Source organism: Betta splendens, chromosome 1, assembly GCF_900634795.4.
Source record: "Betta splendens chromosome 1, fBetSpl5.4, whole genome shotgun sequence".
NCBI lineage: Eukaryota > Metazoa > Chordata > Actinopteri > Anabantiformes > Osphronemidae > Betta > Betta splendens.
In genome coordinates this window covers 18,783,589-18,810,338 of record NC_040881.3, presented here as the reverse complement: position 1 = coordinate 18,810,338, position 26,750 = coordinate 18,783,589, and the positions used below count along the sequence as shown (strand labels likewise).

Here is a 26,750-nt window from a genome sequence, read left to right as displayed (position 1 = left end):
TTAAGTGGAAACTGTTTATTTACAGAAAATGTTAAATCTACATTACACAGCTATCCTAAAAACTATACAATTGTTTTTTTATGTATAATGATTTTAATATGAACGATATTTTTCAGTCATTTCATCACAACAATTTAATCAATTTGTTTCACATAATCTAGCTGACAAGACTAGAACTGACCGAACCGCTTTTGTGTTTTTACTCTTAAGTCAAGCAAATAAATTACAGCACTAATCATGTGGCATTTCATATAAATAGCTATTAGAACGTGTTGCCAAGGTGCACAGCACTTCTTCAGAATGATAAATGCATTTAACACCTCAGGTATTAAACACATTTGACAGACCTTAAATCCAATCATACAGAAAATGAGATGACAAAGTAAACCGGAATAAATCGGAATTCACAATGACCTAAACCAGTCAGGTCTATCAAGTACTACACCGCTTTAGCATCATTCAAAATCAGCCTAAGGTGAAAATGCTATAAGCTTATTTTCTGTTTCTTTCTTTGAATTACTATGCATTAAAAAAAAGCATTACTGTGCTTCATAACACCAAGAGTCTATGTCTTTGAAGGCTTCATAAAACGTTTACAGTATATCTGTTCCTGAAATAATTAAGGCTATTATCTAGTGTAACAATGAAAACAGTACTATCATTTAATAAAACAGAAAATCTACATACACATAGGCATATGACTAAATACAGCGTAAACACAAAAACTGCAATTATGTGATTTTTGTTTAAATAGATAAACTGAAAGCGGTTTTAAGCTGAGTCAGTTTCATGACACTAAAAGGATTCTGCAGCTCTTTCAAATGCTATACAATGTTTGGAGACTGAGGCTGCAAGAACTGCATTCTATTTTCATCCCTGAAGAGCACACACTACTAGATGCATAACTGTAGCTCGCCAAGGGTGGTGTTATCTAAATTTACAAAACTAACTGCTTGTCCAATCGTCACCACAGTGATCCATCTATCAGTGATCCCTCGTCCACAACTTCTTTGCTGTACGCAACCAATGAACCAATGGTTTGCACCATTTACTGCTAAATACAGTCTCAAGGTTTAACCTGCCTGAGACCACAAGGCATCCTGAAGAAAAACAACAACAAAAAATCCTAAAACGATATGCTGCTAAAGGTTACTACATGTTGCATTCAAATCATGCACTATAAATGTTTTTTTGAATACTTAATGATTTAAAAAATACCACCTACAGACAGTTGTGTTTTATTACAAAAAAACATTTCCTGTCGTCATTATTCCTTCAAGGTGCTGCCTTCTTTTGCAGGAATACATTCTATTTTATGAACCACTCTAAATGACACAACTGCTATCAAATATAGAACCAATCTTAGTGGTATAAAATCCTTAGTGCAAAAGTCTAAACATGAGATGAATGCTGAGCAGTAAACATTGGTGAGAAGCCAAAAACAATATTACAGGCACTGGAAAATATATCAAACTAATTTAGTCACTAAGGACTGTTGGACAGAGCTTTAGAGTACTGGTAGTGTTAGGTTATAAGTCATGGCCCAAACACTAAAACTGTAAGTGTCCTTCATATTTTTCCTTCAAAACAACAAGAATAGTGTCAAACTATGACTGTTTGAGCACAAACACAGTCATACAGAGCAAGTGTAGACTGAATTACAAAGATCATTGATAAAAAACAAAAGGACGATAGCAAGGCAGAGCAGGTTCAGTCTCATATTTATCATTAGTGTGTGTGTGTCTGTGCTTATGTCCATGTAAAGGCTGTGCATGCAGGTAATTCCTAGAAACCAGTGGAGTGGACACTGGGGATTGGGTAAAATTTAGAGATGCGGCTCTGGGTGGATGGGTTAAGGCACTCCGACTCGCCACTCATCTTGAAGAACACTTCCTGTTCCTGCAGCTTCCTGGCAAACTCTTCCTCCAGGGCCTGGAACGACATATAATGACATCAACATAAGTCTTATAGTGTTAACTATTACCCCATTAATACATACATACAGGATAAGTGGTATTTGTGTATGTGTCATAAATACCTTCTTCCTAGGTCGTAGTTTCTCTCTCCATTCCTTCAGCTCCAGGCTGTGCTCCTCATCCAGCTCTTTCAGCTTCTGGGTCTCATGTTCGATCAGCAGGTGGCACTTTTCATTCTGAAACACACAGACACACTTATATCTGCCCACAGGACGTGTAGAAACTTATCCTTAATTTTTAGATTATACACTTTAAAAGTCATGTCAGATGATTACCTGCAGCTGCTGAAGCTCTCGGACGTTGGTGTCACATTGCAGCTGTAGGTCTCTCATCTGGTTTTCATGTTTTTGATGCTGGTGAAGCCTCTCGTTCTTCTGTCTCTTCTCTTCCTGAGCTGCAAACTTAAGAAGCGACACAAATAAATTTTTACAAATGTACAATTAAAAATTGCAATTTAAAAGAAAGATTATTAAAAATTAGACATTCAAATCTCTCTATCTCTGTCCCTCCCTCTCTCTCCGTCTCCCCACATGATTTCACTTCTCTGTATATTTCCCACCTGTTTGACCTTCTCCCTCTCCTGCTCAGGAGTGATGACGGCTCCAGTGATACGGAGACTCTTTTTGAACATGGCCATGCGAGTCTTGGCTTCACTGCGCTGAATCTTGGGCAGCCTGGCTCTCTCCTGCGTCTGTTTGTTCTTCATCTCCTCGATGAGACGCTGGTTGTAACGCTGCATCTGCTCCATCTCCTGCATAGCACAAATGTCAGCAAATGGTGGTTGGCGGTGGGAGATATTAGAACACACTCAATTTGCAAAAACATTCAGTTTCTTAAAACCAATAATGAAAAGAATCATAATAAACTAAACTTAAGTTTAACATGATTATATGACAGTTTAACAACAGAGGAAGTTTTTCCATCTGCCATGTACCTTCTCATGCCTCTTAAGCAGCTGGTGCCTCTGCATGAAGTACTGGTCTTTGAGCTGCTGTTTAAATAGCTGGTGTTTCTCCTGCAGATGACGCTCTTCCAGCTCCCACATGGCAGCCTCCCTGGCTGCAGGTAGACAGAAAAAAACAAAAAGGCAGGTTAATCCATCAATTTCGTCCATATTGTGTGATTTTATAGCTTTTCAGACTTTGATCTTTGATCTCTTATTCTATTCTCCATAAATGCTCTTTCAAAGCACATATACAACCTCCAGTGAGAAGCTTTTCCTCCTCAGCATTATAAGCATAGGATTAAAGCCCAGGCAGTGCAAACGTTGCGTAAGAAAGGGCTTCAGGAATGTGGCCCGAGAGCCTCCTGCTGGCTCTGAATGGGACACAGTAATTACAGGTCTTTGGAGGAAGCTGGATATCCCCACAGAGACACAGGTAGAATATGGAAAACAATACCTACAAAGTTCCTACAAAGCTAACCCCAATCAACGTTTCACTTGATTGAGACAATGGAAACATTATTATTGCACCTCTGAGAAGCTGCTGCTTGTGGTTGAGGCAGTCTCTCTCAATGGTTGAGAGCTCGTGTTTGTGTTGTTGGATAATCTTCTTCAAAGCGCTGTCCAGGTCCTGCTGCTGCTTTTGAAGAAACTCTTGCTCCTAGTTAAAGAATAGCACATATTACTTTAGAATCTGTAATAAAGAATTTAATCATTTTTTCACATTTAAGGATCTCGATTCCTCAATAGCCAGTGTCAATTTAGATTAGCCTTTAACATAATTACTGAAGCATTCTATGCTGCATCTACATATTAGGGACAGCGGGCCAATTTAGCATATGCATGTATGTGTTTTGATGGCCTGTGGGATTTCTGCCAAGTTTACCACGAAGCTAAACGCTGCTTGAGCTGGTGACCCAGACAGTTAAAACTGCCTGATCCAGCTACATGTCAATCTCATTTACAGTATCTGCCCTACTTGGCTGAGGTCACTCCAGGAACCAGACCATTTCAAAATCTGAAATGTCTACAGAGGAGAGAGCGTAAGATGAGCCTAATGAGTCATGATCGGACTCCACTTACATTCTGTACGGGAGCGTTGCACAGGCTACACGAGGACAACTGTAAGGACTGTATCTTAACATGGGCCACTCCCTGTGGATCACAGTACCCTACACACTGCACTAAACACTGTGCGCACGTGTTTTTGAACTAGCTTTGTGTATTTTTGAGCTGTGAAGAATAGATAGTGTGCACCAAAGTCTAAAGTCCACTGCAAGCCGAACCCTTATTACTTCCTCTGGTTGCGCACAGACAATATTCTCTTTAATAAATTTCATGAAAGCATTTGTCATATTCTTTTTAGAAGGAATGTCCTCCTGCCTGTCCCATGTGAGTGCAGCCAAAAAAAAAACGAAATAAAGGAAGAGAAATCTGTGGATTGATTAAGTCTATAAGAAAATTAATGAGAAGTGGCAGCGCAGCCTGATTTAGCCCCTTTGCAGCCAGATGGTGGTTATGTAAATGCTTATGAGACAGATTAGACAGACGTGTGTGCATCCAAGTATCAGAATGGCCTGCTATTAATAGAAACTTTACAAGCTATCCCCTTGTCCTGAAGTGTGGGTAAAATACCTTTGAGGAAAGGCAGCAGGGAGATTCATGTACTAACCTCTTTCTTGCGGTTCTTCAGCATGTTCTGGTACTTGGACAGCTCTTTGTCCTGCTCGGCTTTGATGCGTTTGGCCTCATCCCGGAGACGGTTGGTGTGTTCCTGCTCTAGCTTCTCGATGGTTTGCTTCTGCTGCCGCTCCAGGTTCTCTACCTCCTGGTCATACTGACGCTTCTTACTCTATATGAAGCAAAGAGTTAAGTTATATGACTGACAGAAAATGTTGTTAAAGTAAGAAAAAGCTTGGTGACTCTTGGAGCTCGGTGCAGAATCAGCCATGCAAACCTAAGTCAGGACGCAACCTTCAGTGTGATGCACAAATAAGCTAGCATAGGTTTGAATGATTTTTATAGCCTGCATATTCAGCTCATGAATTCTTCTTTTTGTGTTACCTTTACCCTTGACCTCAAAAACCACATAATCTGAATCTCTGCGTATTTAGGGGGAAATAAAAAATCTAATTTTTCTAAGTCCAACTCAGGATAGAACAGCCAATTTCTGAGCCAAAAACTGAGCCAGGTGGTTATGGGAGAACCTATATGGCAACTGGTCTATGTAATCTGACAGCAGGTAAAGCTAATTTTTGACACCCTTTACAGTTAGATAATGTACTGTTTTTAAAGATTTATCCATCCATAGATATTTATATTAATTTTAAGTTTAGCAGAACCTTTTTGAACCAGATTCCCACAAAGCATAAGTTACAAGGCTAAAACAAAGTGTTTCAATGAGTCTTCAGGTGCAAGGCAGTCAAAAGCAAAGACAAGCAGAACAGTGTTTTTTAATAAATGAAAGACGCCACCACTAAGAACAGTATGAAACACAAAACAGCTATTTACAATATGCATGTGCTTGTGTATTATGTGGGACCTTTGAGAAAGGACATTAGAATTTCTTTTTAAATGGCACATCCTCTGGTAGAAGCGTAGGTTCAGTTTAAAGGTTAAAATTAAGTTCAGGGAAATGTGAGGCTAGAGATTGTGTTTAGACTTGCTTGGCAGCTTTGATATTATAACAGTTTAAAATATCACTGGGCAGATTGGGTTTACAGGTCATCTGTCAGAGCTCTGTTGGATGCCTTAGAATAGTTCAGAGAACAGTGTTTGGAAACGTACTGTGGTCTCCTGTTCGAAGCGGCGGTAGATCTGTTCTTTCTGCTGCTGAAGCTTGTTGCTGAGCTGCTGCTGAGCTCTCTGCTCCTCCTTCTGCAGCAGACGCAGCTCCCTCAGCTCTTGGCGTCTGTGGAGGGGGAAGCAGGCCAAAAAGAAGGTGGCAGTGTTCAGTTCAACGAAAAGCCAACAGGTTTGATGAAAAAGGAGCTTAATTACAACTGTGCACCAAGGTTTGTAGGCAACTCATTTCCATTTTATTTGCATGAAACTGACACATGTAAAATGAAATATACCTCAGGAATCTCATTTCCTCATTCTTGGTATCATTGTCAGTGATGATCTTTGATGTAGTCACACTGACTTCTACACCATCCACAATGAATTTGCGGGTCTTTTTTAGTGTTTTTTTCTGGCGCTTAGTGTCCTGGAAGAAAGAGATTATGTATTTATTATTATTATTATTATTATTTGCATTATTACACAAACAAAGCTGTTCTTGAGTCTGAATATTCTTACCTGTATGGAAACAGATCCAGGTTCTTTAGTTTTGGAGAGGAAGCTTGAGATGGACAGGTTCAAGTCTACACTGCTGTTATCTGCCACAGAGCCCCTGCCAGAGTCTGAATCTCTTTCCTTGTCATCCTTAGCTTTGTCTGGCACTTTCTTTTCATCTTCTGTATTTATTTTATCCTCCTCTGCAGGTTCTTTGCCATTCTCCTCCACTGGGACAGCTTTGTCATGGTCCGGTAGTGTTAGTACCACTTTCAGATGTTGATAGGGGCTCTCCTCGCCTTCCTCCGCCAATGCAGGGTTTGGTTCCTCCACAGCAGCCACTTTTTCTTCCTGAGGAGTTTCTGTGACCCCTATGCTCTCTGTCTGTTCAATGGCTGAAAGCTCAGCTGTGTCCACTTCTTTTTCATTCTCAGCAGCAGTTTCTAGTTGCTGTACTTCCTTAGCAGGCACTTCTGGTACAGTCTCTGGTTCTGGTGTGGAAGCATCTCCTCCTTCATCTGGATACTTTGTTTCTACCGCTCCTTTTCCATCTGGTGTGTTTGAAGCTTTGTCTCCAGGGGTGGCAGGTTCTTCCACAAAGCTAGAATCCAACACATTCCCAAGGGGAACCTCATGGGGCAAAGCTAAGGGAATAATGGCCTCACCCTTCTCAGGGACTGACTCCAGGATAGAGGGGGACAGGGGGATCTTTTCATCCTCTGAACTGGCAATGCTGACATCAGATGGGGCGCGTTTATGGCCCTGAAGCAGAGGCAAAAACAACAGTGATGCTGTTGTCACTCAACACTAATGAATTGACCACTCAGGAAACAAAACCAAGAAAATTACACTGTAAAAAAACTGCAAAACCACAAGTATAAGTATTACGAGCTCTCTCTTAGCTGAGGACATTGATTTGAGGATGTGTTTACACACCAGGTGGGCTTCTGCTGTCTCTTCCTCCTCTTCTTCCTCTTTCTGATCTTCTATCTCCTCTGTAACCTCTGCCTTTGCCTCGGCTATAAGATCCCTCAGTGGCTTGTTGTCTTTCACACTGGACACAAAGGAATGCTGTGCACAAAACAAGTAATAAACATGAACACGTTAAAATTTTATTGTAAAATTGTGACAAATTCACTGTAGGAAACTCAAAGTCTATTAGACTGTAATAAAAGCATTTTAAAATGAACAGGCAGAAAAATCCAGATTCTACAGACAAATAATCCCACAGACTGAGAGACAGTGTAACAGACTACTTTGTCTGTGCAACAAATATACCCTGAACAGTACTACACAAGTCAATACTGTAAATATTCCTGCATTCTTATGGTTCTCTCTCTTTATATTTCTAACTCTTTCAAAACATATCAGAGAAATAAATAGGTACATATTTCAACTAGAACACTACACATCACCTTTGCCAATCTCACCTTCTTTAACTTCGAAATCTCCTGCACATATTCAATAGCTGGTCTCAAAATATGCAGCTTCTTTGATACCAAAACCTTCACTGGTGGCAGACTGCTGTTCTGTATTTTCAAACCCATTGAAGATTCACTTAATAATCTTCGCAGCACTGCACTGTATATCCTTAGTGTGCCCCGCTCTGCTTCTATGTAACTAAGTGGCTCTGATTTGGCCGAGCACATTAAACCCTGCGGAAAAAGAAAAGCCTGCTCAGCTGACGTCAGCTCAAGTGCTGAGGGATGAGCGTCAGCCCTGCCAGGACACATGGTTCAGGACTTGACACGAGCAGCTACACAGATGCTGTTTAGGACTCTCCTGCTTACATTGTGAGTGGCAGCTGGTACATGTGTATCGGATGATGAATGAGGGTTAATACTTAATTTAAAGAGAGTTAAGAGTGCAGCATTTGTGTGATACCTGTAGAAGTTGTGCAGCACTCCATCTGTTGTCTACATTCTTGTCCAAACAACGCTTTAAGAAATCGCTGAACTCTGGGGACCTAAAGGATGGAAGTGGTAACATCATCTACTGTTTCTTAAAGACAGGCGTACATGCCATGCCCACTAGAATCATACAAAGCTAGACTACAGCTATTGACAATCATAAACTAAACATATCTAGATCCTCTCAATGAATGGACACCTGAGTTTAATGCTTCGACTCACCAGCGTGATGGCTGCATCAGAGTAGGAGGATCAGACTTAGCTATTTTCAGCAGGACTCTCATGGGGTTCATCTCGTGATTGGGCGGCTCAACTTGTGCCAGCTCAATTAAAGTGACGCCGAGAGACCAGATATCTGCCTTGTAGTCGTATGGACGATCCTTGGAAGTCTCACACATCACCACCTCAGGTGCCATCCTGCATGAAAACAAGAGGAGGTGCGGGGTTCATTGACATGGTATGCATTTTACAATAATATAGAGTAATGTAATACATTACACTCACCAGTAAGGTGTTCCAATAAAAGAGTCTCTCCTCTGCAACGTTTTTGTGTTTTTTGCAGACACGCCAAAGTCAGCTGGAAGATGTGAAGAAACTCTAGAATTACCATGTGGAATGCTACGGATCTTATAATATGTAAATTAAATCACCAAAAATTTTGTTTTAAAAAAAACTGGACTGTCTGACTGGCAGCATGGCTGCTCGTGCAAGTGAAGGCACGTTGTGTATTGTGTCAATGGACAAAATGCTTGTTGTGTTTTTCTGAGCCTGCTCCATCTACAAGCAGTAACTCAAACCCCTCCAAGTAATCTGCATAACTTCATCTGCAGAGGATGCTGCTCGTTGATTTAAAATACTGTGGCCAAAACACTTCAATATGACCCACTGTGACCTCATTTATAAACAGAGACATTATAACAGAGTTGTTGTATTGGAAAGAACACAGCAACTGTTTGTGTACACAGTGAGCAGCAGGAAGAAACAACTGCTGTTGAGCTTAAGGGTCACTAGGTCAGACATGTTCGCGTCTGCAATTATGGTGTGACATAAAGGGTATAAACTGCAATGAATAGCTTTAACAGCTGTTAAAGACAGCACCTTTAGCACCTCTTAAAAATGCTGGGGAATGGGGGAAATAAACACTGATAAGGATACATGAACAATTTGTGCTTTGTTCAGATAATAAGATTAAATTGTGAAATATGTATTAAAATAAAACACAGTGCATGGGGTTGACAGCTAATAACAGCTATATATCTTACCCAGCTTGACATCACCATCCAGTGTGAGCAGGATGTTGCCAGCCTTCAGGTCTCTGTGGATGATTTTGTTGTCATGGAGGTAAATGAGGGCTTGCAGAGTCTGCTTACACACCACTCGGATCTGAGGCTCTGTTAAAGCTCGCTCCAACTCTGAATAAAGAATGGTGAAGGTCATGCTTAGCATTCTTCATTCAGGAATACACTAATGCAACTAGAGGGGTAAGCTACACTGTTTAAAAAAAATAAACGAAAAACTAAAATAACACATCCTAGATATGAATGAGATGAAATATTCTTATTAAATACTTTGTTGTTTTCATAGTTGAATGTGCTGACAACAAAATCACAAAACAATTATCAATGGAAATCAAATTTATAAACCAATGGAGCCCTGTATTTGGAGTCACACTCAAAATTAAAGTGTTCTGGCAGTGCTCCTTCTGTTCTTCCTTGCACAAAGGCGGAGGTAGCTGCCCTGCTGCTGGGTTGTTGCCCTTTTACGGCCTCCCACACGTCCCCTGATGTACTGGCCTGTCTCCTGGTAGAGCCAAGATGCTCTGGAGACTACACTGACAGACACAGCAAACCTCCTTGCCACAGCTCCCATTGATGTGCCATTCTAGATGAGCTGCACTACCTGAGCCACTTTTGTGGGTAGGACACTCTATCTCATGCTAACAATAGATTGAAAACACCGCCAGCATTTAAAAGTCACCAAAACATCGGCCAGAAAGCAGGAACTGAGAAGTGGTCTGTGGTCACCACCTGCAGAACAACACCTTTATTGGGGGTGTGTTGCAAATTGCCTATAATTTCTACCTGTTGTCTATTCCATTTGCACAACAGCATGTGAAATTGATTGACAGTGTTGCTTCATAGGAGGCAGTTTGATTTTACAGAAGAGTGATTGACTTGGAGTTACATTGTGTTGTTTAAGTGTTCCCTTCATTTTTTTGAGTGTTCCTTTTATTCTTTTGAGCGGTGTGCATTTTGTGTACTGATGGTGTCTGTGGAGGCCCTTTGATGTCTTAAACTAGATTTTAACGGTGTTGTTTATTATGTTAATTTAATCGGTGTTAAAAGAAGAAGTGCTGACTCACCAAGCATGACAGCATCCACAGCTCCTCCTGCACAAAACTCGATGAGGATCTACCAATGAGAGGAAGCAGAGTGTTTTTAGAATATACAGTATTTGCAAGAGAGGCATTTGTTGATGTCAGTCTTCAATACATTGTTTAGGAGAGCTAGAGCAGTGACACCTGTGCGATGTGTACACATGTGCACGCACTTGTTGGAATCTATTGTACGGCTCTCTAATGTTGTCATGTTCAGACACTTTGCTCCATTTATCTAGGTGGTGGTAACATTTACTCAACTACCCTACAGCTAACTTGGCTAAGGCAATTTGACAATGGGAATAGTGCAACCTGTGTGAATGAAACACTGAGCCCTTAACGGCATTTAGAAGCCGTCAGTATGGCTGTTGCCTAAAGAGGATTGGCCCAGAGTAGGGAGAGATTATGGAAAGAGTTTAAGACAACCTCTGGCAAGTTGCAAGCTATAACAATGGACCTTAGACCTCATTCTTTAGATGGCATTAGCATATCTATGGAAACTTTTCTAGGGCAGAAGAGGTAGCTATTGTGTTGGAAGGCATAGCATGTTGATTATGAGTGTCCACACACAGATAGTGTTACAACATGATGTGAATTGACTCAACCACACTTTGATGCGGGGATGACTTGGTCAACCATGTGAAAGAAGATGCAAAGAAGAAGCAAAAGTCAACTTCTGCAATTCAAAATGTCACCAACACCTGCATGAGCCCAATTCCTTAAAAATAGAACTTTCACTGAGATTCTGTCACATTCCATGATTCAGCTGAGCTTTTCAGCCACTTTCAGCAACAAAGCAACACACACAATGCCTCAAGTCTTGGAAAAGTCTTGGCTATACAACACGCACACCATTCAGAGTTTCCCTGTAGGCGTGCTGTTGTTTTAGTGGCTTTGCTGTTGTACAATGGCTCCCACTGTGGCAGCACAGTACTTAAGAGTGGCAGGAGGCAGAGAGGAACCTCAGGCCAGGGCTGTGGCTTCCTCTTCCACTTGTTTATTGCACATGCACACACACAAAGTAAAAGGTATGTACCAACAACTTTCTCTAATCCATTCATGTGGCCCAGAGAGGGAGGATGTGAGACTGAATACAATCTATTCGACAAGTTCAAGCCATATAAGGATAAATGCACTGGCTATGAATACAGTGTATGAGAACTGTTGCTGTATAAAAAGAAAAGTAAACAAAGGAATGAAGTCTTTTATCTCAACAAGGGAATGTCGGAAGTTCACCACCTGTATGAAATAACAGGTGCCGACCCAAGCACAAGAATCCAACAGACAACCTCAATTTAGCTGGGATGATTGTTCAGAGAACAATAGGGAGGAAAAGGGCTAAGTTCAGTGAAATGCACTGAAATTAAATTCTTAGGTAAACATGGGCAGACTTTATAGATGTTTGTGTGTTGAGTCACATGAGTTCAGTCATGATGATATGAATGAAGTTACATGATGGCCTTTGCCACACTGCATGTATGTTTTGCATTACTAAATATTTGTGTGTGTATGACTGTCAAAAGAAGTCCCCTGAATTAGAACAAAAGCCATTTCCAAATAAACACATGGATTATATCAACTTGTATGACGATTAACGGGTGAAAAAGTTGCTTGTTTGTGCCACTTGGCCTTGAACTTTGGCCTCAAAATTGGATATATAATACAACTGTAGGTAATGAACTTACATATATTAGAAAAGGCTTGTGACATAATTTACACAACCAAATAGAAAATATTTGCGCACACGCTGAATCCATAATAGTTATCACCAGATCAAGCTACAACACATTTTTTGTGATCATTAGAACATAGTTATCATCATAATACAAAGTTTACCTATGTGTTTTAGAAGTTTTATTAAATCTGATTTCCATACTAGGTCTACATCCCCCAGTTGCAAAAGTGGAAATATAGATGATGTACTACTGGTTAGAATATTGATTGGGCCATGTATTTTAAAGTTAGCCCAATCAAAGACTGGGGTGGCCAAACCAACATGAACCCAGCAGACTTATTGAGTTTCATGCTTTGATTGGAGTTTCTGCTTGGCTTTTTAAATGTTCGCTGCCTTCATCCTAATTAAACTACAAATACTATAAATACATTTATAGACTTTGGATCAACTACAAACATTCGCACAGTTATTGGTTAGACAATACATGAACACCCGTCAGACCTGCTGTCAGATCACAATCCTATGCAGGTCCCATTACGGGATGTAAACCATATTACCTACATCCCACTCAAAGTTAAATTTGTGCTCAACTTCTGTAGCTATGCAAAAACCTGAGATGTCTGTTTCGACATTCAGTGTTATTTTTTCCCCCATGCTAATTACAACACAACATGAAAACCACCACATTGTGTTACTGTCCTTCCTAATCTGTGTAGAGACCCACTTTAAATCAGTGATGCTGTGGGCTCTTTTTACTGGGACATGTTGAACAGCTTGTGTCAGGATGTCCCATTTTGGTGTACAAAACTTGTGCAGGTCCAGAAAATGACCAAAAACCATCACATTTTGACTATTCCAATAATGTATATGCAGCTACAAAGTCATTAGTGCCTCTGTTTGGGTTTCAGAAATAAGATGAACTTTTTTTCTGACATCAAATTACAGTAAATCCACTTCTTCTTGTTTCCTAAAACGGTTACCCGAAAAGTAACCTGTGCAATTATTGCTGACACCACAAGCTCAAAATGAATTTGGAAGAACCAAGAACCTTGCGATTCCACGCATTAAGAGGTCTTTTCTTCTACTCACCCAGAGTTTACTCTCGTAGTAGAAAGCATCAAGTAGTTTAACAATATTTTGGTGGTCACACGAGGCCAGGATGTCAATCTCCACCATGTAGTCTTCCAACTCCTCCTCTGTCTTTGTGTCAATAACCTTGGCTGCAGCTAGGACACCTGTCTGTTTGTTCTGCGCCTGTAGAGTAGGAAAAGGATTAGACACAGAAGGAATAAAACAAGACAAGAAGAAAAAGTGTCTTTTCTGGTATTTTCAGTTTAAAGACTCAGATACTTAAATTATATATGATTATGTAGGACTTGGAAGTTATTTTGACCTCACACCCACATCTCATATAGCAATTAGGACAACAAAGAACACTCAGCACTGCTGAGGGTCCTGATAAGTATTTTTTTGTTAAAAAGGGGAATGACCAGTTTGTTTTAGCTTGTCTGCAAGCAGGATATGCTGGATGAAGTTGAGGTTAAGATAAAGGATGCAGCTACTTCCTTGTGACCTTTATGTGTGCATGGTAAAAAAAAATCTATGAAAAAAATCTATGTATTACTTAAATCGACAGTTTGTGCTACAATATGAATCAACACGATGCAAGGACATGTCCTATTAAGCATGGCAGCTGAAATGGCCACAATCCCAGAGACTGTAAAAACACAACAACATAACACAGCAATTTATTATTTCTAGATCCTTCAGTTTGTCTCTGGCATGTCACAGTAGCAAGAGGACCACCGTAACATGCTCTATAGAAGAATAAGCCTAAAAAGGTCCGTCTGTATACTTTTGTCACTTCCTGGACAGCAGATACATTTAACACGAGCCTTGCTGGTAAAAATTCTGCAAAACTGCCTGGCGAATTATTGCGCAAGCAGATTAGGATGGCATAATAAAACTTGGGTAGGTTGAAAACTGTCCAAAAAATAGCTGTTGGTAGAAAAGAACAAATCTGAGCCACTGCTATGGTAGAGGATTTACTGTCAATAATGCAAATGAAGGATATGGCTCAAATTCTCCTGTAGGGTCTGAAACAACAAAACTCACATTATTACATGTTTCTGACGAGGAATGTGACCAGTTTATGGAAAAAGCAAAAGTTGGGTCACTTTTGGGAAGGACTTATATTTGACACCATCACTGCCGGACAACTGGTGTATTGGTATGGAGGCAGGCAGAACACTGTTGGCTTTAGAAACAGATATGATAAAATACAAAACAAAAGGTGATTCCTACCTTGAACACTTTGCCAAAAGCTCCATCTCCCAGTTCACCGATCATTTCCCATATTTCCTCTGGATTTTCATCTCTTCGCACATGTTCATACTGTTTCTTCCTCTTCTCTGATCCCAATTTAAATATTTTACGGAAATTAAAAAATGACATACTGACTCCACGGACATTCAACAGTAACGGTTTACAAGGCAAGTCACTTTAAACGCCAACGTACGTTTACAGGGTAAGTTTTAAAAACAGTTTACTTTAATATCCCATTGGCTACAAACCCCGTAACATTAGCTTTCATAAGACTGACGATCAAAACCTAGCTTAGCCTTTGACACCGTTTTGGCCAGTCCAGAGAATAGCTCCTTCGCACGTCACGGGTCATTGTTAATACCGAAAAAACGAATAATGGTTGAATTAAACGTGTCGTGTGGTCTGAAACACGACTTTATGTTTAAGCCAACTAGCTAGTGCGGAAAGTCGCTGTTCCAACTCCCGAACCGCTGGCCCGACAACGCTTGCGGGGGCCTTTCCTCAACAATAAGAGGCGTAGAACGTCCGTCCAAACAGTTGTAGTCCACTGAATAATTTACTCGTCTCCTTTCGCATAAAAACAGATACGAGGCAATACATTAACGTAAACACAAAACGGTAAAAACAGTAATATTTTCCTTGGCGTGGGGACGGCTTTAGGAGTCTAGCGGATTTAGTGTCAATGCGCATTCACGTGAGCGCGCGCCAGTGCCTTTTTCTCCTAATGCTCCTCGTGTTTATCAGGCCTCGGGGCAACTTCAGTGTTTTGCTGCCCTCGTCTGTACGAAAGAACCAACACATTTAATGTCAATGGAGATTAAACAATTCAACGCAATATTTCAGCATAATTAAAAACAAAAATTTGTGTTGTTTTCCCTTTACTACACGTTCGCGGTAGTATTTTAGAATCCATTTGTCAAAATAACTTCAGCACGAAACCAAACAATGTGGGTCCTTTGTGTCTATGAAACTACAAGTACCATAAACCAAAGCAAAACATGGACGCGCCGTAAATAACAAGCCAGTAATACTAAATAAAAAATCAAGCGTATACATTTTCTGCAACTGCATCGTCTTTTAAGTTCTTACAATCGTGTTACAAAAAAACTAAATAACAACTTAATTATTCGTTGTCAGCTACATCGTGTCACGTGACAAATATTTGTTTTGCTTTTTTACGTCACTTCTGCTAACTACCTAGCTAGTTAAGGTACTTGTTTGCTAAAGACCGCTTACCCTGCACGTGAAAACAAATCAAAGAAAAGGAAGAGGTTGGATACTCCGCCTCTGTCCACTATGAAATGCAGGCATCCGCCATAGGTCCAGCGGAGGAGCCCTCTTCTATACTGTGGGGACTTGACCCGATCTTTTCTGCCTTTGCTAGACTGTATGTCAGAGACATCCTGCAGATGACAGAGTCCACACAAGTGCCAGGTAGAAATTTCTGTTTACACAAATCTTAAACAATAAAAACAACAATTAAATATAAATCAAGTAGTAGAAACATATTCAAAGTAACACTAAATGTAGCGTTGAGGACATTCATAAGACACGTCTAACACTATGACAAGTGAAGCTTTTGGATTGTTTTAATTTTTTCTCATCGTTTGTCTCACAGGCATTTATTTCTACAACTCGCACCCAATTAACAAAGTTGACATACTTGGGACAGTTGTCTACAAGAGAGAGCGAGATGACTTCTTTTGTTATGGAGGTATCCTGTTTTGTGAACCAAAAGTATTGTGTTTCTTAATATTTATACAATAACCTATGTGTTGTCTGTACTGTAGTAATGTACTCAAACATTTCTGGGCATAGGTAAATTGCTTCTTTGATAATGTTGCATATCATGTGTAAAGACAGTACCTCAGTTTTTGTTCAAATTTTACAAACATGCACACTATGATATAAGTTCTAAATAAAAACAATTAATCTGCCAATGGATTGGGCCCTAATGAAAAACAGTATTTTTTCTGATTTTGAATGCATTTCTGTGTGTTCACAGTAGATGATGGTACTGGTGTCATAAACTGCCTGTGTTGGAAAAGTGACGCGTTCAAAGAGGAAGACCATTCTGGTAAATGTTTGTTTACGTTATTATATGTCAAACCCTGTTAGTGCAGTAGAGTTCTCTTCTAAACATACTCAGGTGCAATTTATATTTAATCAGTGACATAGTTTTTATATGTTGCACTGTATTCCACTGCAGTGGATTTAAATCTAACTGCCAAGTTTGATTTAATTTATTTATTTAGTCAAACTTGCATTAACTGAATTTTTTTTCTTTACTTGAAGACTGCAAAACAAACATGAAACTCAAAAGTCAGATTTTTAAATTTTAGCTATTAAGATCAAATGGTTGACCCTAAACACATACAGTGGGGACCAAGATTCTTAATATTAATCTAATTACTACAACTTGTAGAAAACATTCTATATTGCTTTGTCATCTTCAGTGAGGGAGAAGCACAGTGTTGAGGCTTATGGAAATTTCAACCTAGTCACTGAGCTCAGGAAGCTGAGACAGGCCCAGAAGGAGCGCAGCTGTCTGGATATCGGAGAGGTGCTCAGAGTGAGAGGATGGGTGAAAACATCGAGGCAACAGAGAGAAATCATGGGCTCGACCTACTGTGAGTGCAGATGGTTCCCTTATTACTCTCTGTTTAACTCTAGAGCTAAAATTCAACAAGTTTTGTAAATTTGCTATTTTATCAATGTAATACTAGAACTGAGAAGTACATGCTAAAGTTCACATGTAATAACTCCTGATTTACCTACTGTAGCGAAGACATTAATTTTTAGTTCGTTTTTCAGTATTGTATGTCCCTACATTCTACCTTCCCCAGCACACATTTCACGGAGCATGCCATCTCTATCCTCTACCATTCATCACGTGCTTATCTGTGTGTGGTTCCAGATAAAGTAAACGACCCAGTGATGGCAGTGCAGATAGCATGGATGATGGAGGTTCCTAGGCTCTACAGAGAGTGTTACAACAAAACCATTCAGCTGAACCCCACTGCAACCGGGTACAAATATCCTCTCTTGAACATGCAACACAAAAACCTACAGTAGAGACAAGGGATGAGATCCCAGTTTTATTAGTATTCTTTTTATTTTTTTTAAATCTGAGGCACACAAATGCTTACGGTTGCCTGCAGCACCCTTTTTTCTCCACCGAACCTTTACAGATATTTTACTTTTCACGCTATTACTTATTAATCTATAATACAGTATATGTTAATTATATATACATGTTACTTAATGTTACTTTTTAGAGTGGATGCTTCACATTGTGAGTTTGTAAAAGGAGCAGTAAAAATGCAAAGTAAATAAATAATTAAATAAATTTGCCGTGTTTGGTAAGAGTTAAAATGAGGAATTGGTTTAAAACACACTGAAAAGTAATGGGCAATAATAGCAAACTGCCAGCTGATGAGTGTTATTTCACAGTTCATTACTTTTAGGTCTATGTTCTCCACGTACTGTAAATGTATCACTATATTTTAATTAGACCTACATTATATTGAAGACCTCTTGTCTTAAGAACGTCTGAAATTAAGATTGATTGGCAGTGACAGGACCAGAACAATAAAGTTGTGGATCCTAAGACTAAAACAATAGGCAGCTTTCCAAGAAGCTGTGCTGAGGAACACAGTGGAGTTGTTTGACAATCATCAGCAGCTGTTACATAATAGAAACTTTGTTATGTTTTCTCTGATTTTCAGTGACTCTTCCGTCAGTATGTTCAGCAAGGCTACAAATATCATCAAAGATTTTTTTAAGCAAAAGATGGTGACCAGGTTCAGACCCTACGATATTCAGGACCTTCTGCAGCCTCTGGTTTTCAGTCAGCCTCAAAAGGCCCCTGAGGACCAGGTACCACTAACTAATGTTTTTATGATGTGAAATACACATGTCACACAAGTTTGAGAATGATAAATTCCAGATTTGAACTTTGATGATACTTTGATGATACTCTGCTACTGATTAGCAGCCTGTGGCTGGGCTGTCTGCATGCCAACAGCTGCACCAGCTTCTGAAGAAGGTCCTGGAGGATTTACAAAATGAGGGTGTCATATACCGCAGGGTCAAGTCCCAGGATGAAGTCTATGATGTGAGGATAAATTCTATCCGTGCCATTGTCAGGGATTTTGATGTGGATGGGTCTGATCAACTCTGTTGCTCCTCAATAGGTGACCGTGCAGGATAAAGATCTGCTCCTAGCTGTCAAAGACGTTATCAGTCAAGACTCAAAGCGAGAGAAGCGTAAGTGAAAATGTCATTTTTCATAGTGGGAAAACATTCCCACATTCCCCGTTTACTGATTGTTTTTTCCGTCTCTAGACGCAGAGAAGGGTTGCCACATCCTGCACATCCTATCTGCAGTCAGACAGCGACACAGCCTCAATGTGAGCAGGGCAGCTTTGGAGCTGGTCCTCAAATCCCTGGAGTGCAGCAGCGACATTGTTAGCACCAGTGACTCCCATTACACTGTGTTTTAACAGTCAACAGTTGTTCTACAAGATGTAAGGGCTGAAGTAAATCATGACATTTGTTTGTAAACTTAAAGAGCAGGATGTATAATCGAATGGCCCTTGAGAAATAATTTTCCCCAAAGCAATGTTCCATTTTATTTAATTTTTTAATTACATTATTTCATTATCATTTCATTTCATTGCCATGACAACTCAAGTGAATTTTGGAGCATTTACTTGTTTTCGCAGTCTTTCGTATTATCATACAGTATTAAATGATGTGGTCATTATGCTGCCACACAATAACCCAGGAGCTTTTGGGCCGGGCCCCTGGATTCTTGAGGCTCTTGGGCAATCGTTTAATTTAAACCCTAGCTTCAGTTTTATGTGTGTAATTAAAGCGCTAGGATACACGTTTGTTTATCTGAAAGCACTGAATGTCCCACAGTGACAATCTCAGCTGTTTGATTTAGGCTACAAGAAAACCCAGATGGGTTACTCCATCTTGCTTCCGGTTCTTCTTCTCTCCGCGTGCACAGGGGGGCAGTGTTTGGTTGCTAATTGGCTCCTTCATATAGAGTAGGCCGCTCCTGATTGGCCGTCTGCGAAACATCTGCGTCTGTAGTTCCAGTTGTTTTGTGTCTCCGGCCAGAAAGCGGCTCATGACTCAGAGATTGGACAGTTAATAAACTCGTCTCGGCTTCATAATTAGTGGCCTAGAATATTAACTAACAGGATGAAGCTGTGTTACCAGTTTATTTCATTTTGAGCAAGAAGGAAAAGTTAAGGGAGGGCGACTGAATGAGCAAATAAACTAAGTGACTGAAAACGCGTTTCATTGGTTGGTTCACAATTATGTCACCCCAAAAGACGATTCATATCGAGCGGAAGGCACAGCCAAATGTTTTTTCCTTGATAGCTGGACGTGCACGAAGCCCATCCCACCACGGTTCTCTAAATTCGTCGCGTTCGCTGTAACGCAGAAGCGGGTGGAAGCTGCATTCGCCGGCTCCCTCGCGTTGAGTCGGCCCCTCCAACCTCCATGTATGCGGATGCCCCCATTTGTAGTCATCGCAGCAGGCACAAAGGAACTCGCTCCACTTTTTCTCTTTTTAAGGTGACCGCCTTCTGTCGGCGCTGAGTCCGCCGGTGGCCGCCTCCGCGGACTGCTCACGCGGCGTACGGTCGCCGCTGTTCGGATCTAACACAGCGCGTATCTCGGCGACAGAGATCTTAAACGCACCATTGATAAGTTTCCAGTCGGATTCGACGGTCATTTCTGTCATCCGGAGGGGAAGATCGTGATGCCTTAATGGGCCAATGAATTGTTGGCTGACGGCTGCGATGGGAATTTGTGATTTCTCCGTAGCTTATCTGGAGCCTGCCTGTCGCTTTTAATGCAGAGCCTTTGCAGGGTCAAGATGCAGTTTCGGACTGTGCTGGACGTCAAAGTGGTGGACGTGGAGAAGAGACGCAGTCCCTCCAAACACTACGTGAGTTGCTTACCCCATCTCCTTCCATGTCACCTTATTCCCACCTTATCCCTTGTGTCAGCACAGCAGCATGTGTGTGTGTGTGTGTATGTGTGTGTGTGTGTGTGTGTGTGTGTGTGGCCTGTGTTCATTGTCACAGCAGGACACACCTGAACGCAGCTCAACAATCCACTAAATGCAGCCTATACTAGCTATACTAGCTGATATGAGAACCATAGCTAAGCTACAGGAAGATCACTGTATCAGTTGTGTGCTGTTCAGCAGGTGAAACCAATGCATGATGGCAAATCATCTTCCAGCAGACATAGACCTTCATAGCTGAGCTGTGTCTCACCAAATAACCTGTTAGGAGCCTATCAGCTCCAGCATCTTCGCCTGTGTGATGCTGTGGTGGAGGCAACGTGATTAAACTACTGAAGATGCTTTATTGTCTCCTAGTGATCAAGTTCATGTAACATGCAACAACCAAGAAATGTAGAAAAACCTCATATTTAACCCTGCATTTTTTTAATGGTACTGTAGATTATTTCGTTTATGCAAGTGAATTTTCAACTTATATTACCCAATTAATTTTTCATGTCAAATCAAGTTCAACAAATGCTGCTTTGTGAAACGGCAGGTCTTGACAGTGACAAAAAATCTCTTAAACATCACTTAATGGACAAGAGCTGGTTTCGCCACATTTGCAACTGGAGCTTTCAGCCACATTGTGTGTCAGTTTTTGTAGACTCAAACACTTTTTTATGTGAGTTTTACGTGTGTTGACTTGAAGGCTGGGACTCAGTCTGTTCCTGAAAATAGCCGCCGAGTAGTTTGAAAGGTGACCACCCTTCCAACATACATCATCAATCATTTTGTAAGAATGTAGGTCACTATTCTGCCCATTTTGTACAACACGCCTCACAAGAGGCTCCAGTGAGCTTTACTGGCTTCCTGATTCTTGTCCCCCGTGGCCCTGTTTGTCAATAGCACACTTGTGTGTGAGTGTGTGTCTGGGCTGTGTATTTCATGGCTTGTGTTCAGATCTTATTTCCAGCTCATAAACAAGTCATAATAAAGGACCATGAGGAGAACACGATCTTGCTCAAATGGCCACAATTAAAGCCAGAATTCAATTACCACCTTCCCTTCATGGAGATGCTGTAGCCATATTACAATTTCTTATTCAGTTTATAAAAAAACTCAGTCCGAAGGAAACTCCCATTATATCACTACAAACAATACTGAGTGCATACTGTATATTTTTAACAGGGCTGCCCCCTGTGCAAGTGATCTCTATACACTGACACAGTTTAGGCATCACGGTACAGGACCTCGGGCAAACATGAGCTGCAGGCCCCTGTTGACAGCCTCCGTTCTTGCTTTGTCTGTGTGTATCGCGCCTTCATGTTCCCATCAAATACAGCACACGACGCAGACTCCGCGTGGCAGCTTAATTATAGTTTGCCTCCAGCTCTAGAAACCAAGCGGCTACGCTCATACTTGGAGTGCTACCTGCCCCCATGCTCTCTCTGCCAATTACTTTGTTTGTTTGATTAAACACGAGCCTATTTACGTGCCATGTAAGAACGGCATAAACAGGAATAATAATGGCTCGAACAGTAGATGTTGGAACGGCTTAGATTAGTACGCTCCTCCAGGCATTTTCATCAATATAGTGCTTTGGTAGTTCATATTCCCAAATACCAAATTATATTAACTAAGCATATTGTTTGGCATGAAGACTGTGAATCCTGCTAGATGTGTTCGGAAATTGTAGATGGGCCGTCATAAACTCTTAAGTGGAAATCCTATTCGGATCCTCAGTAAAACTTTGAGAATTGAAGCAGTTTCCCAGATGAGAGCTGACATCACAAACTTTTGAAGCCAATCTTTACATTTGAATCAAGCCAGCACGAAGCATGAAATTCGATATTGGTCTATAGAGGTTAGCATGAGGCAGAAGCAGAGCAAAAAGCAAATTAAATCCTTGATTTCATCCCAGCACGTCATAACAGTCACCGGTCTGTTGGCTCCAAGGATGACTATCTCCACACCATCACTATAATAACACAGAGCCCACCATGCTTGATGATTTTAGACAGCCTAATGTTTGCCATGGTGCCTCCACACTCACACACGTCCTCAGAGTGACTTTGCTTTCATCTGTCATCTCTTCAGACAATACTGTAGGTGCCAATTGCTAAATTGCCAATTCTGATGTTTTCTGGCCATTAAGCCGTGTGCTGAGCTGTGAGCCCTGGTATCAGAGGACGTAGCGCCCTCACGGATCCTTTGTCTGACAGAAACCTGCTCACCAGTTGCCTGCAGAGATCATTTTGCTCTCGCTATGATCCTTCTGGTCGTCCTTGGACAAGGGAGCATTTACCGGCCCCCTGCTGGGCCGTTGCCGCTCTACAGCTGTTGTCTTGTGCGCTTCCTCTCTTAGTCTGTAGGTCTTCTAGTATCGCCTCCATATTCTTGAGACTGTGCTGAGAGACAACAAACCGTCTTCATAACTGCATGTATGGATCAGGCACCCTGCAGCGACTCGAGAAGAATCAGGAAAGATATTAGAGTTTTTAGTGAAGAGATAAAAAGACATTTTGTATGTATATATGCATGCATGTATGTATTATATATTATATATAAAAATATATACGTCTGAGCCGGTATCTCATGTGGTTCATTGTCTCTCATCATTATGAGGTAGGCGGTAGCTTGAAGGGTCTTGCCGAAGGACCCACACTGGATGCTTATTCGCCCTAACGGGGATTCGAACGGGGATTCGAACCGGGGACCACCCCTATACAAGTCCTGCGACAAGTCCTATATATTATATATATATATATATACAGACCCATGGTGAACTAAAGTCTGCAGTTCCTAATGTAGACGCTAATGTGACAGGGTTTTAATGCTGAATCCACGTAATACTTGAGCATCTCAGCCAGGCTATTATATGTACAGTTAAAGTGCGACTTTCTCAGAGCAGAGCTGTGATGCTTTGACTCTTTTCTCTCACCAGGCCCAGCGTGGCCTACTTTCCCTAGCTACAGTGTCTCATGAGACGAGCGCCAGAGTGAGAGGGGAACAGACAAAGAGAGGGAGGGAGAGTGGGGAGAAAACAGGAAAAAGACACAATCGTTGTCACCCATTGAATCTCATTTGTAATGTTTGTGAAACCAACTGGAAATGCTTATCCTGCCAGAAGGTTCGGTTCGCACATGTTTGCAGGAGGAGGTGATAAAGGAGAAAGTAAGGTCGGACACGGCTGTGTTTACTTTAGGCTTCTATTTCCCGCAAGTCCCAGTCCAACAACATTTCTCTTTTTACAGACTCCTGTGAGGAGCAAAGGCCCCGACTGGAAGACGGCGTTGTTATTTGGCACCAAATAAAATGTCTTCGGAGAGTTGTTTCCCGCTCAAATATTTATTGGCGTATCAAACAGAGGATGGTACCTCAGTGACTGGGGTCCCTGCTTTCAGGTGCTCACCCATACTGGGAGGCAGCATTTATTTATAGGCCTTGATCGTTGTTGTGTGGTCTGTAAAGCTAATTGCATGATGCGCAGTTCTCTGGGTCCTGATTCTAACACTGCAGAGCATGTATCTGTGTTTCACGCCCCATCACAGGCTTTACAAATTCGGATGTTGTCATCTTTTCACAGGTATTATTGGGACATCACGCACGTATTGGGGGGAGCTGCTTTCATGGCAGATGTTGTTCGCGACTGTTGACATTTTATTGGTGTCCTGCGAAACACTTGAATGCAGCCGTCTCCCTCCACTTTACAGGAAGCTTAAAAGCATGTTGAGGTGTGTAAACACAGCCTGCATTTTTTTCCAACAGGTTGACTTTAGATAACATCATTTAGAATCAGTGATACTCTGTGGAATGTTTTTAGTCTGGTCTGATGATGAGGTCAATTCTGTGTGAACAAAAGAAAGAGAGAAAGACAAGGAGAAAAACCAAAAATTATGATGAAATAGTCCGGGAAATTTTCCTAAATAGATGTTAGAATCAGGCTGTCTTGCTGAATTCAATTCAATTCAGTTTTATTAATATTACAATGAACTGTAATAAACAGAGAAAAATCTCCATATTTATAGAGGAAGAACCCTCATGCAGAACCAGTATCGATGTGGGCGGTCATGTGCCTGAAAGATACAGGAGAGAAAAAAGAACACACAGGACGGTTGGACCAGAAACTGAACACTCACAGGACGGTTACTGTGGATGAGGACTGAGAGAAACACAACTTCAGGAGAAAAAGAGACAAAGTTAGTCACACGTACAGTAGAACAATGATGGAAGATTAGTGGATGGAATAAATAGAAAAATAGAGGAGCTCAGTGTATGAAGGAAGTCCAACATCTAGGTCTATAGCAGCGAACTGACCTGCTAAAGCAGGATCAAACACAGTGACTCGCTGAACTACAGGCACCAAAGCAAACTGACTAATTAGCTGACAGAAGCAGACACATACAAACAAACACATACACTGTGGTATGGCAGACAGATGTGAGCAATAGATCTGATGAACCAGGCACAGACATGAAACAAACGCCTTCAAGCACCCAGGCATGAACCACACTCCAGAGCTCCACCATTTGCTTCCTGGTGTGTTGACTGATTTCCAGAATTGTTTAAAGACACATAATTTTTGTGTATGTAACCTTTTGGCCTCGAAAAAAGTAATAAAAGTTTCTCTGAAATATTTTCTTTCTCATTATGGCAGCTTTTAGAAAATAGAAATAATTTGGGCCTAAAATGGTAGAAGTTTAGTCTGATTTAATTTTGGACAGTATATGTTCTCAGTTTACAATACATCTCAAGGCACTTTACAAGCTGAAGTTTGTTACCTTACACAACTAAAACCCAACAAATCCCACAAAAAGCACACTGGAAAGGGGAACCTGTCCAGCACGGTAAGGTTGCAGGACATGACACATGAGAATAAGATGAATCAGTGAGTAACTGCTGTGCACTGGGCACTACGTGGAACGAGCTCATCGCTCTGCTGCGGATCAAAGACCCAGAGACTGTGTGACCCACAGCATCGCCGCTGTGTCTTTGGGCATCGTGGAAGTGACCACAGTTAAGGAACGCCTCGGCCTCGGCCTGGGTTGGTACGGGGGCGTCTGGAGGTTGACTCAAAGACTCCAAACACCCTTCTGTCGAAGTGTATGAATGAAATCTCCAACATGAAACTGAATTTTATTTATTTTGGTTTTGTTTGTTCATGTGTTATGCTCCATAGTGAAGTAGTAACTGATGGAACAGTATAACATAATAGTTTTTGGTCGGCTGTGTCTCCAAGTGGAAAGTGTGACTTGATGTAGTCAGACTATGTAAGCTTTCATGGTCTGCTAGTATGATGTGCATCTGCTTTATAGCTTAAAGCAAATATAGTAGTTTAGGCGGGGTTCACTGCGTTTAGTGGCTAGGCCTGCATGCTCTGCTCTGCCCCACCAAACGCTCCACTCCTTCCTCTTCTTTGTGTCAACTGAGACTGGCTCCTGGCTTTCCCTTAAAGCTGTAAGTTGTGCTTTTTATTCCTTTAGTATCTGTAGTTTCTTCTATGGCTCGTAATAGAAACGCGTCCTGCAGTCGCAAGAGGGGAAAATGAATATTTATAGGCATTTCAAACAAACATGATATAATAATCATGGGTTCAATTTGTTCCGTCATTAGAATTCGTGTTTCTGACTCTGCTTCTAAGCCTGAATATAACTTTTGTTTTCAAGTCCCGCTTTCTCTGTGGGATTAACGGATGTACAGTACAGGGTTTTCTTTTCTTTTGCTTTCTGGTACACTGAAAAGCCCAAAGCTCTAAGTAGCTCTGTTACTTTCCTTAAAATTTCTTTCTCTGCGTTGAACGCAAATGCTGTGATATCGGAAAATAAATAGTTGTTCAATAGATTTCGTAGGAGCCGCTCAGTAAACCAGCTGTCAGACTTAGCCATCATGATTGAGTTATGATTCAGTCTCATCATTGTTTCCTATAGTCCTTTGCTCATTTTAGTTTTGAACACCTTCCTGCTTTCCACTGGACATTAACACTATAACTGGTACAGACTTCTGTGCATGGCAGGAGGTTTTTTACGTTGGTTTCTGTGGTACAAAAAGTCTTACAGGAACAAAAAGGTTAAATTAGGGTCTAGTTACTAATATTGGTGGCTAATGTTCTGTTTCTTCTTATCATAAGGAATGATATTATGGCAGACAGATGATTTCATTATTTCTCTTTCACTAATGCTTGACTAAGGACACTGCTGGACTCGTCCTGAGAATCAGCACATGGTTGTAATTTCC

At 41.0% G+C, this 26,750-nt stretch overlaps 3 protein-coding genes across 10 annotated transcripts in view; 2 read left to right on the top strand and 1 right to left on the bottom strand.

Annotated features, from left to right (window-relative positions):
* slkb (STE20-like kinase b) lies at positions 1-15,275 on the bottom strand. Of its 2 annotated transcripts, XM_029148723.3 has the most exons (19): positions 14,462-15,275; positions 13,247-13,411; positions 10,468-10,516; positions 9,368-9,517; positions 8,610-8,682; positions 8,328-8,522; positions 8,080-8,161; positions 7,626-7,850; positions 7,132-7,266; positions 6,220-6,957; positions 5,997-6,127; positions 5,707-5,830; positions 4,592-4,771; positions 3,451-3,580; positions 2,911-3,035; positions 2,536-2,727; positions 2,252-2,377; positions 2,039-2,152; positions 1-1,932 (listed from the first exon to the last, which is right to left on the bottom strand). In XM_029148723.3, the coding sequence occupies exons 1-19, from the start codon at positions 14,609-14,611 to the stop codon at positions 1,786-1,788; spliced, it is 3,231 nt and encodes a 1,076-aa protein (XP_029004556.1). In that variant the 5' UTR covers positions 14,612-15,275; the 3' UTR covers positions 1-1,785. The 2 variants fall into 2 exon arrangements, with proteins under 2 accessions (XP_029004556.1, XP_029004562.1); XM_029148729.3 differs by lacking the exon at positions 7,626-7,850 and having other exon boundaries at positions 14,462-15,254.
* A 395-nt stretch (positions 15,276-15,670) lies between these two features.
* On the top strand, positions 15,671-19,793 carry stn1 (STN1 subunit of CST complex). 3 transcript variants are annotated; one of them, XM_029148781.3, is made up of 9 exons: positions 15,671-15,916; positions 16,101-16,196; positions 16,491-16,559; positions 16,939-17,112; positions 17,400-17,511; positions 18,211-18,361; positions 18,477-18,599; positions 18,679-18,751; positions 18,830-19,793. In XM_029148781.3, exons 1-9 carry the CDS (start codon positions 15,784-15,786, stop codon positions 18,985-18,987), a joined length of 1,089 nt encoding a protein of 362 aa, XP_029004614.1. In that variant the 5' UTR covers positions 15,671-15,783; the 3' UTR covers positions 18,988-19,793. The 3 variants fall into 3 exon arrangements, with proteins under 3 accessions (XP_029004614.1, XP_029004606.1, XP_029004597.1); XM_029148773.3 differs by having other exon boundaries at positions 16,488-16,559; positions 18,480-18,599; XM_029148764.3 differs by having other exon boundaries at positions 15,672-15,916; positions 16,488-16,559.
* A 62-nt stretch (positions 19,794-19,855) lies between these two features.
* sh3pxd2aa (SH3 and PX domains 2Aa) overlaps positions 19,856-26,750 on the top strand; it is a 76,185-nt gene continuing 69,290 nt past the window's right edge. The window contains exons 1-2 of one of the 5 annotated variants that reach the window (XM_055508422.1): positions 19,866-20,453; positions 24,103-24,250. Coding sequence is in view for 4 of the 5 variants with exons in the window: in XM_029148696.3 (XP_029004529.1) it covers positions 20,358-20,453 (96 nt within the window). In the remaining variant the exon portion in view is untranslated. Of the gene's footprint in view, positions 20,454-24,102; positions 24,251-26,750 lie in introns of all 5 variants that reach the window. The other 4 variants (XM_029148696.3, XM_029148687.3, XM_029148676.3 and 1 more) reach the window with 4 other exon arrangements.